The sequence below is a fragment of the Cyrtonyx montezumae genome, unplaced genomic scaffold (assembly GCF_038088225.1).
Source record: "Cyrtonyx montezumae isolate F1298 unplaced genomic scaffold, pur_monq_1.0 scaffold_3, whole genome shotgun sequence".
Lineage (NCBI taxonomy): Eukaryota > Metazoa > Chordata > Aves > Galliformes > Odontophoridae > Cyrtonyx > Cyrtonyx montezumae.
This window is the reverse complement of record NW_027072034.1, coordinates 107,817,140-107,831,710: the sequence shown is the minus strand read 5'-3', so window position 1 is coordinate 107,831,710 and position 14,571 is coordinate 107,817,140. Positions and strand designations below refer to the sequence as shown.

The window sequence follows — 14,571 nt, the reverse complement described above, 5'->3', positions numbered from 1 at the left end:
CAGGTTGCTGTATAAACTCTTAGAATATGTTTAATTTTAAAAATCCATCTCAGTTTGGAGTCCATTCTCATTAGGAAGCTTCTTTATGTTACTTGCTATTTCAATGTGTATTATAACATGTTGGTTAGAATGTAAGTTTGGATTTTCCTGAAGCAATTTTATACCACAGTATGATCAATTTCAAATGACACCCTTAACAGGAATCTGTAATTTCTCTATTCTTGGAATTAAATTCCACCTCATGCAGGCCATTACTTCAGATTCACAGTGGACAAGAAAAACAAAGAAAAGTATTTATATGTTCAATAAAAAAAAAGTTATGTTAGAGTTTTTAGAATTATACCCTGAATATGCTCATTTCCTCTCTTTTTTGTTTAAGCCATGTAACCTTTGAGCATTTTATAAAAAGAAAAAGTTTAGTAAATTCTCCTCTGAGAACAAAGGCATAAAAAATTTCCATTTGAGAAACCACCTCAAAAATTAAACATTGATGGAAGATTTATTTTCTTGAAGTATTTAAGTAGCATTTCCTGAGCAGAAATTGCTTTTAAATTCACCATTTCCTATTAATTTTTTTTCCAGCTATAGTTGATAAAATATGAAACATCTACAGCCTTAATGGAAATCATGTGTGTTACATCTGTTTGCTATCTTTCATATTTTTGTAAGAAAAGGATACAAACTTAAAATTTCACTTAGTAAAAGCATTTTTTTAATTATTCATTTGAATGGTGACCTTTTCAAGTTGAATTATTTTCTGTTGTCATGAAGGTTTTCTTGTGTCTTATAGTATTTTACGGCTGAAGAAATCATGCAGATAATTTAATTACTTGGACTAAAACTGTTGTGCAGTTTATGTCTTTTGCTGTACCACAGGAGAGAAACTGTGAAGTGTATTCATTATTGATTCATTAAAGGGTTTTGCTTTTATATAACCAGAAATACGGACCACTACCTATGTTGTCTTAAAAAGAGAAAAAGGAATGCACAGTAAATCATGCCAGAGGCTATGATTTATGTATTGTCTTTCCTAATGCCTCATGAAACGTAAAAATCTACAACAAACAGATATGTAAAGCGTAAGGGGTATAAAGATTCTATTCAGATTTAAGAGCTCTAGGTTGCTTTTGAATCTTGCTATTTTCTGCATTTGTTTTGACTGCTCTCATCATTCAAGATTGACGCTTGGATGGGTGTGTAGGAGGAAGCAGCAGCAGCAGGCTTACAGCTTGCAGACAAAAAAAAAAATCTGCCTTATCTGATGGCTATTATTGAAAATGCGAGGTGTAGCCTAGGCTGGGTAATGAAGGGGAGCGAGCGAGGGGGAGCAAGAAGCATGGAGCTGCATACTGATGAGTGTAGGAGTACTTGATAAAAAGAATTCTTGCTGCTGGCAGTGCATTGCTCATTGTGGAGTATTCCAACAATCACATATAACGGAGAGCTGCTTAGCTGACAGCTTGATATGCTTTTTTTTTTCCTTTTTTTTTTTTTCTTCTGTATGACGTACTGGTCTGTAGTAAAGATTAATAACCAAGAAATGTAGAGCTAGGATCAGATCTTATGGTATATACTGCCCTGTAAACTATGTTTTACTTCTGACTTTTCTGCTTTCTGAAAACAATCTGTCAAGCTGGCGGGCTCCTTTGATACCAACTTTCCCAGGAACACGATGTGGCAATGCCACCTCTCAGCCCAGGACTACCGCTATTATCCAGTGGACGGTTATTCGTTGCTTAAACGCCTCCCTCTTCACCCTCCTACAGGACCCCGATGCCCTGTCCAGACAGTGGGACAATGGTTGGAAAATATTGGGCTACCTCAGTATGAAAACCACTTGCTGGCTAATGGATTTGACAATGTGCAATTTATGGTAAGAAATCTTCTGTGCATAGCCGTGTATATACACTGTAGCAGCCTTTTTTGTCTGTCTCTTATGTGATCATTAAAACCTTAAAGCTATTCTGCATTGCACTGAGATTTGTGTAGTGTTTCACTTCTATGTGTCTAGATCTCTAAATGAATATATAGACTGTCCTATAATAAACTTCTATATTATACACGTTGCAAAATATTCTAGCAAGAAATATGCTAAAAGAAAACTGCGTATTAAGGTTCTTTCTCTCCCTTATCAGCATTCAGGTTAAAAAAGAAAAATGCACAGTTCTTTTAATCCACTGCAGGAGACAGTTTCACAGTATTTAAAGCTGTAAACACACCTGTTTACAATACTTCATATTATTATTTTTATTTAAACATTAACATCATCTTCACAATAATTAAGTAGCACGCAGTGCCATTCTTGCATTGAGAGGTATTTTAAAAGCAGTTCACTATTCAATAAAGTCCACTCTCTTTGCAGTCGATTCTGGATGTCTTTGTTAAATGTTTTTGCATCTTAGACAATCATGCTATGGGATTCACTTGTTGAAACTTATGCCCTGTGTGGAAAAGTAATGCATTCCTTTTAATAGTTCTATTTCCTTGTTTTCACACAAAGTATATTTCAGGAACAAGTGAATGAAATAAATTTTATGTGCTTCAGAATTTACAATATTACATTAATTAGACTAATTTACATTATTAACACAAGGTGTTAAGTAACACAGACCTGCCAGAAAAACTTTCAGCTCAAATGAAAATTGACAGTAAAGAAAGGAGCTTACCTAAAAGGCTGTTACATAACCACATTTGTACCAGCTTCATTATTCCCATTACTTGTATCTTGCAAAAATCCTGATCACTGTTCTCAGAAAGTATTAGATCTCAAAATGTTACTAATGACCCCTTATGCAAAATAATTCTAGTGCCCAGCTATGTCTTAGAACAGCTCTAACTTTTCATAACTTAAACTTGGCAATGAGAAACAGAAGAGAGACATGAATATTATGACTATAAAATCATCTTATGAGTTGTGTTTTTCCTGCTTAATTTCTCTTGCCAACATCATTATATGCCCACAAGTTACTGATCAGAAAATTAAAGCACCAAATTACATCATTTCTGCATTATAATTGTGTAGAGATTTCTTCCTCTTTTTACATCTGACATCTTTTGCTTATATCAGTAAAAATCATTACTACCTTTTCCTTTAAATATTTTTGAAACCAAAGCTGCAAGGGCGTGAGAGTGGGAAAAAAAAGTTCTAAAATCCAATTCAAGCCAGAGTTTCCGAAAACATAACAATAAATTCTAATATGTATATATATATATATATATATATAGTAGCATTAGTTATGTAAGTAGGTGATCATTTAGTCTTAAAGAGATTACAGAAGGATATTGTTCACAAGAGACTGTAGGTGGCATAACAAATGCAGAAGGGTACACCTACCACAAGTAAATGATGAGCACCCAAGGAGATAAAGTAACTGCCTTGGAGGGCTTTCCAGTCATTCCCTGTCTGTGGAGGGACCTCAGCCACATTCTGTGGCAATTTATGACTTGTATTTCCTAAGACTCTTATTGGCACAGTTTTGTAAATATACAAACTCTGAAAGTCTATTCGATACTAAAATCAAACTTTTCAGGTATTGAGCTGATTAAATTATGTCTCCATATTTGTGTTCTAGCTGATGCTTTCCAATCACTTCAAAATTATCCTTTTCCTAAATATATATTGCAGATAAAATTCATAACTACTGTTAAGAATAGTTGTGGTTGCATGCTCATGTGAATGGAAGATTAGATCCTTTTAAATAGAGTGATTACACAAAAATCTGGAAAATTGTCTAGTAATAAAAGTATAAAATTGCAATAATTTTATAATTACTAATTTATGGATTTCACACTATTTATCATACTGTTACATATTTCATTTTTTATTTGCATTAGAAAATGATCATTTTCCTTATTTTATGAGAAATAAAATCAACAGAAAATACTAGGTTTTTTTTTATATTATTCTTTTGAATATGTCAGCATTGTGTAATGAAAGACTTTCCTGAAAAAATCAAAGGAGCTGGTTTTTAAAATATCTTTAATCCAAAATTTTAATGAGAATATTAAACTTGTTTTGTAGGAAAATGAGAGAGGAAAGTACTGCCATGTAACAGAAGAAAAAAAAATCAGACTTCTCCAAACTTAAATGTATTGTAGTCTTCTTTTAACATGAGAGAACTGGATTATCTTTGTTGAAATGGCTTGCATACATTTTACAAAAGCCTATTATATCAAGTTTTGCATATTGGTTATCTGCTTTACATCAAACAACTCTAATACTTCAGTGCACTAAAAAATCTGTTAGACATATTTGTTCCTCATTCTGTACCATATTCCTGCTTTTGTTTTTCTGGAAGCACATTCTGACCTGCATTTATTCATTCTGTTGCCTAAGCAACAACCATCACAGTCCTATTAAGTATGATTTAGTAGTACAGGTCTTTCTAGATGTTCAGAACAGGAGAGGGGATATCACAATGATATAATTAATGTCCATGGAATAACATAAATCTGAGAACAAATATAGCATAGTTATACATCTCTCAACAGCAAAATCCTACTAATTAAATTAACACTCTAATATAAAGGTTTTTTTTTTTTTCCAGATAAAAGGATTTCATAGTTAATCATTCATTAGATCACAGAAATTGACTCCTTATATTTAGTCCCCCTTGGGATTTAGGGAAGTTGTTCTCTAAATTGTACTTAGAATTAGGAAAATTTGTTCATGCTACCTAAAGCATGTGGACTTTATATCAAGAAACAGCCTGCTTAATGAATAGTTTTGCCTTAAGTTCATCAATGTAAATGTTTCAAAAATATGGTGAAACATGGTGTTAAAATGTTAGTTGTGTTTTCCTTAGCTACTCTATTTTCTTTTACATAGCACGATGCAGTTCCTACCTTCTATTGGTGTCATGCAGGAATAACAATTGCATAACATTTAGTAGGCCTGAGGCTGATTCAGTCCCAAGTTTCAGCTCATTTATGCTTATAGGAATGGAATCACACTTGAATATATGTATGAATATATATGCAATCATTATTAACTTCAACATTTAGTTGCATAATAGGCTGCAGTGTCCTTCATATGTAAAAACTTGTCATAGCTTTGCAGGGATACTTGTTATTTGAAGTTGCAGATGATACTGTGATTTCTATAGTGTAAATGTTATTTTGCACTTAATGCTAATTTTAAAGCGCACAAAAATAATTTAATCAATCATAAATTGTATAATATAAACTAGACATAAACTATGATGAAACCCAATGAATCAAAAAAAACCATCATTTTGATGCATAGGCCCCATAGATATCCCTGGGACAAGTTAAATCCTCTATACAGACCTGCAGGTCTATACAACTTTGTGTGCTGAGAAAAAAAGTTAGACAGGTGAAAATGTACAAGTGCATGAAGTCACTGGGCCTTTGCATGCTGGTTTCTACAACTTTGGTGCTTCATCAATGCTCTTGTTTTACAGAGATAAAAGCAGTTCATCAAATTGTTACCCAGTAAGGACTAATCCTTTTAATGACTTCATATGACTATTTATAGGTTGTTCTAATCATTTAAGATATTCTAAAATTTTATCACTTGGTTATTATTGCAATTTGATAATCTCTCTTAAAAAGTTCTGTAAAGTACTGTATGAGAGAAACAGTAACCAGGAAGCCAAAGTGAATTAACATAATGTATGAAGCACTTAATTATGTTTTTTGACATTCCAAAGAATTGTTTACTAGTAACAGTTAATATGTGAATTGGCATTGGGCAGTAGACTGCCTTTCAGTGCTGCTGTAAAAGTTAAACTTGTGCACCTCTAGTCCTCCAAGTTCTTAAGTGACTTGCATAGCCTGAAGGTATATATATTACATAAATATAAGAACTCACTCTCTTTCACTGTTAGGAAACTAAGGCATAGAGTGGCTAGGGGGTGGAACTTAAAACTGGGAGATATGAGACATTAGATCTTGAAAGAGCAATTATAACATTTAATAGATGCATTGAGTTGCATAGGTGTCTAGTGCCAGTTGAGATACTGAAGAAAATCCAGGAGTTTCCAGACCAAGCTGAAAGATATTACTGAGGATCAGAGACAGCCCAGCCCTTAATGATTAGCAGATGGAGGCATCTTAGGTGGTTGTGGAATAGTGATGCATATGCAACTGATACAAATCACACAGAGCTTGTGACATCTTTATTTTCTTCTTAGAATCCTAGTTGCTTATGCATTTGTTTCATAGAGTCATAGGGATTGGAAGAGAGCCTTGGAAATCATCTAGTCCATACCCTTCCAACTATTTTTTTTATTATTCACATGTATAAATATAGTATTTTTATTTGTCTGTGAACTCACTGCACTAGTACAAGGGCTGCTCCAAAAGTAATGCCTCATGTTTTATTATTTTGGCCCACAATGTCAGACGCTGATGTTTTTGGCATATCATTAGAGGCTGAACCTTCCCACCAATGTTCTGTTGTACTTTGTTGCTGTGTGACAGACAGCGAGAGTGGCAGTATGACATAGAAGTGTGTACAAAGTAAAGGTGTGTCATTTAATTCCTCCATGCAGAAAAAATGGCATCTGTTGACATTCATTGACACTCACTGAACATTTATGGAGAGCAAATAGTGTAAGTGAGCACAGTGAGGTGGTGGGTTGTGTGTTTCAATGGAGACAGCGACATGAAAGACAAGCCATGATCTGTTTGAGCATACACAGCTGTCACACCATGAAGTGAAGTGTATCTTGATTAACTCTGGAAGATTAAAACAAGAGTATTGTGTATAGTGATGAATACTGGCTTCAATGCATTGGAAATGATGGTGACAACATTGGAATATGATGAAGTTTGTGGTAGGTGGGCCCCAAGAGAATAGTAAGAAAACCATATGCAAGTATATCAAGACCTGTTGAAAAAATACAAGGATAAAAGTGTCAGTCTCATGGTTCACATTATTACTGGTGATAAAATGTGGTTTCGCTACTACAAGCCAGAGCCAAAACAGCAGTCTATGGAGTGAATTCCTCATCTAAGAAAAAGTTCACAACACAGCCCACAGTGGGTAATGTAACGTGCACTGTCTTTTAGAATAGGAAGGAAGTAATCCTTCTGAATTTCCTGGAACTTGGACCAGCTATCAGCACTGACTGCTACATCACAATTCTGACAAAGCTGAGGGCTCAAACTGCCAGAGTGTAGGGCAAATAACTCCCAAGGATGATACTTCACAACAAAATAGTATAGATGATGGTATATTTTAAGTAGTTTTATATAGATAGGATGTATATCTATATAGATATTGTATAAATAATACAAAAGAGAAGATGGCTCACCTTCAGGATGTCAAGGCTCACAGGGGACTCCACATGGGAGGGATCTCCAAGAAGAGAACCTTCCCTGGTGGTGGTCAGCCCTTAAATGTGGTTTGGGAGAGGTGGAGCCAGGCTCCACCCCTTCCAATCACACAGGTATATCACGTTCACCTGTGGGCCCATGGCTGACTTGGTGCTCACTTCAGGTGACTAATCAGTGGTTCAGGCCATGATTCAGCAGTTCCCATACACAGAGTCAGGTCAGAGAAGAAGACAGCCTTTCTCTTACAGCATGATAATGGTATGAACCATACCGGTTTGAAGGCTGTGGAGCACATTACCAGTTGTAGCAGGACTGTTCTACCACACCCACCATATAGTCTGGATTGGCATCTTCCATCTGTTTAGGCTGCTGAACTGCATTAGCACAATTTTCCTAGCAATTATTCAGTCATAGCAGCTGTGAAGTAGTGCGTCACCTCCACTGGTGCAGATTTTTCTGAGTGTAGTTGGTGAAAATGTTTAGTTGGTGACTGTTGAAAAATAATATTTTGCAGCTGAGAATTTGCTCAGTCAAATAGTGTAGTGCTTTTTGTACCTGTTGTAGTTTCCATGAAAATAAATAGGAGGCATTACTTTCAGAGCAACCTATGAACTTATTCACATTCACACTGATGCTAGGCATGGGCTATCTTCTCAACTCTCCCTAGCTGCCTGTTTTGAAATTATTTTTGAGCTAAGTTTTGACTTTTCTTTTTCCCTTACTCCCCCTCTCTCTTTCTGTGTTTATTTTTCTTTCATTTTTTTACTAAATCTGCGGGTTTATTAGTCAGCTGAAGTTTATCTGCTGTCTATCTTCAGGTCTCATTCCTGGGATTTGCTGTCCTGGAACACCCAGTAATTCTTGCTTTTAATCTGTTTGGAGGATTTAAAACTCTGTATCAAGGGTAAAGGACAGATGCAATTTCATTTCTTTAGAGAGATATGCACCTGAACAAAATTCTGTGTGCATTAGCTCCAAGTCTTGCACCTGCTGAGATCACTACAGCTTTTGTCCAAAAACACCTGATACAGAGATTCATGATTTTGGCATGAAAAGAAGGCTTGAAAGAGTGATTCAGTCTGCCAACGCCTTACTTAAATTAGCCATGCTGCAGATAATAAAAAAGAGGCCAGTGTTTTACAAGGGTGCTAGTTTGTAGTGACTTTTAGTGACTCTCAGGAGCCAGCTCCTGAAATGCTTAGGAGAGCAGACTGACCTTTGCAACATCCACGCTCCGAGCTCTCCAGGTCCACATTGGCTACCATAGGGACTGATCAGGCCACTCATGAATCATTTGAATCACAAGAAAATTCAGACAGTATTGTCTATGTGTAGTCTAGCCTGGATGATTAATTGTTTAAGGTAACGTTAAAACTCAGTCAGTTATATGAAGCAAGCCATGTTTTTAGCATCACAGGAAGCTGGAATAATCGGTGGTTTTCAGTTCATCTGGTAAAATCTTAGAATATAAATCTGGAACTAAGTGTTTCCATCTTCTTAACTAGACCTCACTTGCAAGCCCCAGGACTTGGTCCTAGTTTCATATTTTATCTACGGAGCTTTTTACTGAAACTGTGAATCTTTTCTTAGTGCCAGTGTGGCCCTGGCTTGTCCCATGAGTCAAGTGCCTATTTGCTAGTCTACACTCTTCTGGGCCTTCCTCTCCTTCACCTTGACAAACCTTTGCAACTGTAACTCCTGAGTCAGGAAACTCCTCCAGTAGGCCAACCTGTTAATCAAACATACAGTAGGGCTCTGTTTAGTTTTAGTGAGGCAGTCAGTGGATGTTTAGGAATCAGTAGCCCATGCACTGGAATCACATATTTAAGACATTTACGTAGACCTGGAATATATGATGCAGGTTCTATGGAAAACCCATAGTCATCTGGAGAATCAATGCAGTGATCATTATAGCAGTCAAATGTCTAAATTCTTATTTGCGGGCTAATAGATAAAGCATCTTGTTAACCATCAAAGCCAAGGGAGCATAAAGTGTAATTTAGCTGACTGGCTGATGAATATTAGAATAAAATAAAGTAGATTCATCTGGTCAGCTGAATCTCTTTCCAGGCTCTATTTATTTTTCACTAGGTCTCCTTCGGCTGTTCTGTGGATATAAAGATATAAATAGCTCAGTTTGGGCTACTATCTACCGAGTGTCTATAAAAGGTGAAAGAAATTATTTTCATTGGAGCTTCTTCTTCTCTCTCAGAACATCCAACCCTGAAGCTTGAAGGTTTTCATCCTAATAGGGATTCCTAATACAAGACCTGCAAATTTGAGTTTAGGCTCATGTCTGAGATGAAGATTGTCGCTCATCCAGCAACAGCAACTGGTCTCACAATCCTGTTTTATATTCTCAGCTTAATGGTTCTATTATAGCATTCCTTAAGCTAGTCAGGAGCAGAAGGGGCTCTTCATATACTCCTCAATATCACGTATGCAAATATATCTTGCAGTATCTTCCTGTCTTTAGGGGACCTTTAGGGGACCAGATCATTCTTAATCACTCCATCTGCATGCATACAGATAAAAGATCTGGAGAACCAGTACTCATTCTGATTTTCCCCAAAAGCATTTTTAAAAGGATCTGCTTCATATATATGTATATATATATATATATATATATATATATATATATACACAGACATATATATGGTATGTGTGTTTGTGAGCATATGTGAAAAACAAAGGCACTGTAGGCTGGTGGCTGATCCTGCACTTGACAAAAGACTGTATGAAAGATTTGGCAGTAATAATTGTTCAACAGAAGAAAGAAACACAGGACAGAATTTTTATTGATATCATTTGGAAAACTGAGTCATAAGGAATTTATTTCCAGACTTTATTTAGATATCAAGGATATGGTGGATTCCTTGAGAGTCAGAGGTTACAGTTAGAGGTTGTCTAAACCTATCACAACAGCTATATCTTAAAAGTATGGTCATGGATGGGTCCATCTAAATTCCTGCTAAGCACTGCTAAGTTTACAGTCAGATGAGGGTTTGCCTGGCTGCTCTAGACTATTTAGCCTTCTGTATTTAAATATTATTCTACACAAGATTATTCATACAAGGTACACAGTCTGTACACGTGGTAGAACACCCAGGTGGAAGTGTATGTGGTTGGAGAGTCCTTTCACTCACCTCTTCCATCCGGGATAGTGACTTGTAGTGTCTGTGTGTCTCACTATAACAGTCTGAGAGAAAAGAGCTTGTCCAATGTACATATAAATGTATTGGACTCAGAAATACCCACACTAAAACAAGAGGGTGGGTCCAAATTAAGCAACCAGATATTGAAAGCTGTTGCATGTACAGTCACCAATTAGTGAAATTATTTCATTATATATATCTGTGAGTACTTAAGAGCTGAAATTAGTCCCATCTGTTCTAACAATATGTTAAATGTTAATGATAAATGTTGTCCTTGAGCTAAAAGCTTGCCTGGTGCAAAGAAAGACCTTCATCTCAGTGTGCAAACACTGATGAACTCTAAAAATTCTGAGACTACAAATACAAGGAATTTTCTGTTGGCACTAAATAGAATTTTATGAGAAACAAGTAGCAAATATTTCGTCTTAAAGACAGGTTGATAAAACAGCTGAAAATTCTAAACATGATAAGATGGTATTTTATTACTTTATAAAATAAGAGATGCTATGCTTACACGGTGTTCTTGTTAGGTATTTATTTAAGGCAAAAACCTTTACCACTGATTTTGCTACCAAAAAGGAAAATGGAAAATCTTCAAGAATTAGAAATGTTTGTGTATAGAATGAAATTTATAATGCTATTCACCACAAATTATGAAAAAATATGAAAAGCGTGGCAATGTGGAAAAGAACATTAAAAGTAACAGAAAGCTTAAATTTTAACAGAGGAAAAATTCTAGGAACTTTTACTATGCAAAGTTAAAAGAAAAGAAGATTCAAAGGATAATCAGTTTATTTACATTTACATATTTATTGGTAAAGAATGGTAATATTTACAGTGTAGGACAAATATAGACTTAAAACCAGTAGCTTATATGTAAAATTAAGTTACAGTTTATTGTTAGTTATTTTATATGAAAATGCTTAATGCAAAAAGAAATTACACAATGAAATGAATTAAATATGGAACAAAATATACATTAGTGCATAATATTGTTTTAGAAAAGTATTGTGCAACAAGAAACAAATAAATGGAGTCTGGACCAGTAGGTAAATTAATCTCAAACAGGCAGATTTCCCTAAGCTAAAAATGTTTGAAGGAGACAGCAGTACAGAGTAGCTTGATTACAGATAATTACACTGTGCAATGCTGAAGGATTTTTCAAGGAAGGATTAATGGATACTAACAGGTAACTGGAGATTTCAAGCATAAGAATCTCAGGCATGTTCTTTATGAAGGAAGAGTGGGTGTTGTTAAAAAAAATAACCTCAGGTATTTATGCAAATGAAAAAAAAAAGAAACAAACTGTATCTAAAATAAGAAAAAGAGAGAACACATAATGAAAGAACTACTAAACAACCTAAGTACAATAAGGGAAAAAATAGTAGGGAAAATGTCCTTGCATTAACTATGTGAGTAAAATGCATTCTGAAAAACCTTTTTAAGTATGCAATAGGTAAAAGGAATATTTATGAAGTTATGACCACTGCTAGAACTCACGAGTCATTTTCATCTTATCATAAAGAACAAAGTACAAGAATTAGTGAAGCACAGTACTAATGGAGGGCACTGAAATATTAGAGAAAGAGGGAGATAGAGAGTGATCATACTACAAGAAGATAAAAGAGTTATTGATTAATTAAAATATGTGAATCATCTAGGTTACATGGTCTTCAGATACTGAGAAGGAAATATTGGAATATTTAATAATCACATTTTAGAACTCCTGAAGAATGAATGAATTACTGGAGGATAAATAAATACAAGTCACAGAATTCATTCTAAATATGTCTCTTGACCTATGTTTTCATCCTTTCACCTATAGCTAATGCCTTATTCAAGGAAGAATAAGGTGGTATTAGTAACAGATACTACCATCAATGCTGAGTCTATTGACAATGAAACGGGGAAGTGAATGTGACAATGGGATGTAGTGGGAAGAAAATAAAGCCAAATGGAGTAATTGTGCAGTCACAAGAGAATCAAAATATTTAAGAAAAAACAGTGAAAAAAGTAATACATTTTGCAAGGTATCGTGCCTCTCAGCAAATAGATTAGAAGCTTTCGTACCATCAAACATAATTAAAATTTCAACAAGGGAATTAAGCTTAATTTTGCTAGTAAATTTACAGCCACCTTTTAAGTGCTGTTCTAAAGTGATGTGCCAGAATTGTCATGAAAGCAACACTTTGGAAGAGTTTTCCTGGTTGCTTTAAATTTCCTGGGCACCTAAACTTTATTCTGTTTAGACATCTTACATTTTCCCATACATTGTTGAAAATGATTCTTTCTCCCATTCCCCATGCCCATATATTTTTTGTGATACCAAGTCCTCAGCACCAGTTTTAACATTCATACTGACCAAAAGCAATACATCCCAAGAAACCCTTAGCAGCACTTTTCTGTCTGCCTTTTGCAAAACACTGTCCGTTCTGCCTGTTCACACACACACGTGTGCACACTTAGAAAGAGAGCAGAGGTGAAAAATTTCTTATGCTCAAATATAAAGAACCAGAGAATTAGATGTGCAAATTTGTATCTTCAGTTGGAAACACTTTCTTCTCGGCTTTTCATAAAATTTTGCACCACAAGCCAGCCCCAAAAATTTTGCCCAAGTGTTTTGCAAGAGTCTAAGCACTTCATCATAAATACAGAATGATGCAATGAAAACTGTATTTGCTCTCTGGTCTTTCTCTTAGTTCACTTAGTTAACCATTTTATTTAGATTGGAACATATCTTTGCTGTGTCTCATTATGCTTCAATTGCTGTGCATATGGGATAAAATTTCTATACAACAATACACTGTACTTGTTTTAAACTGGCTGCTCTGAAACTGACGGTAAATACACTGATGATACATAGAACCCATGATTCAGGCTTTTATTGGTATTATGAACTACTTAATTTTATTACTGGACTGTGAATAATTTAATTGGATTATTGGATTATTGATTATTATAAAGGATTATTGATGTGAACACCAATACCTGTTCTAGGTTTGACTTAGACTATAACAATTATATGAAAATTTCTGATCCCAAAGGCCAGCTCTAGATTTAAGTTTTTTCATATCACTTTATGTAAGTGCTAAAGTATTTACACAGATGGCAGATGTGGAGGGATAAGGTTACTGAGCAAGTGAGTGCTAATGATCACTTTAAGTATTAAAAAATGGAATACCATGAGTAAAAGTATGTTGGATAAGTGCCTATCAAATGACATTCCTGATGTAAAGCCAAAGTAGTGTTTCACCTGATTTCCTAAGTTAGCAGCCATGAACTGGCTAAGAGGCCCTCTGTGCACAAACCCCTGTTAGCAGTTATGGAGAAGGGGGAAAGAACCTGCACCTAATTCACTGTAATCTTACAGCTCACACTAAAAACAGATATCTGTGCAGCTGGTTACAGCTATTAAAATCTCTTGAATGCTTGATGGCTTCTGTTCTTCAGTGTCCACACTATTTAACAGCTTTTTCTCTGTTTCAGGCATGCTCTTTCCTTAAAAATACATAAAAAGCCCACTTTAAAATTTGTTTATAAAAAAACAATAGTTCTATATTGCAGTTCTGTACTGCATTAAGATAAAAGATTGCACAAGACTGAGTTGGTTTTTAGCCTTGATCCATTTTTAAATATACTGTGAATATTATAGTTCTGTTAGCTTTTCTGAACTCCCAAGGCATGCCTCCCATTACCAGAAAGGAAATATAAATTGACAGTGCAAGTTATTTTATTTCACTTCTCTCTTGGAATTTGGAAATTTGTCTGTTCTGACGATGAAGTTTTTATTACCTGAAGTTCGTGTTTTGCAAAGTAGCCTGAAGATATACTAAATCTCCATCTTTATTCCAGTAAAATAGGACCAAGACTGAAGTATGTTAAAGAACCCTGATACAAACAAATCTTTTCTTCTCTGCAAGATCAGGCTTTTTACCTGCAAATTCTGCTGTTCCTGCTTGTACAGTTTGATTTCTCTAACTCTGTTAGGTATTTATAGGGATCTTGCTTCACACATGCCAATTTTCTTCCTTCTTGAACTGAAAACTTGAGAGAAAATGGAACAAAAAAAACACTTCCTAGCACATGCAGAAGAAACCTGGTTTGTAAAAAGTGC

At 35.1% G+C, this 14,571-nt stretch overlaps 1 protein-coding gene across 6 annotated transcripts in view; it reads left to right on the top strand.

Moving 5' to 3' along the window:
• The first annotated feature begins 1,554 nt into the window (after positions 1-1,554).
• The window catches only part of ANKS1B (ankyrin repeat and sterile alpha motif domain containing 1B), a 197,915-nt gene continuing 184,898 nt past the window's right edge, over positions 1,555-14,571 (top strand). For all 6 annotated transcript variants that reach the window (XM_065742741.1, XM_065742736.1, XM_065742740.1 and 3 more), the window contains exon 1: positions 1,555-1,873. In XM_065742741.1, the coding sequence (XP_065598813.1) occupies positions 1,673-1,873 (201 nt within the window). In that variant the 5' untranslated portion in view covers positions 1,555-1,672. The remainder of the gene's footprint in view (positions 1,874-14,571) is intronic.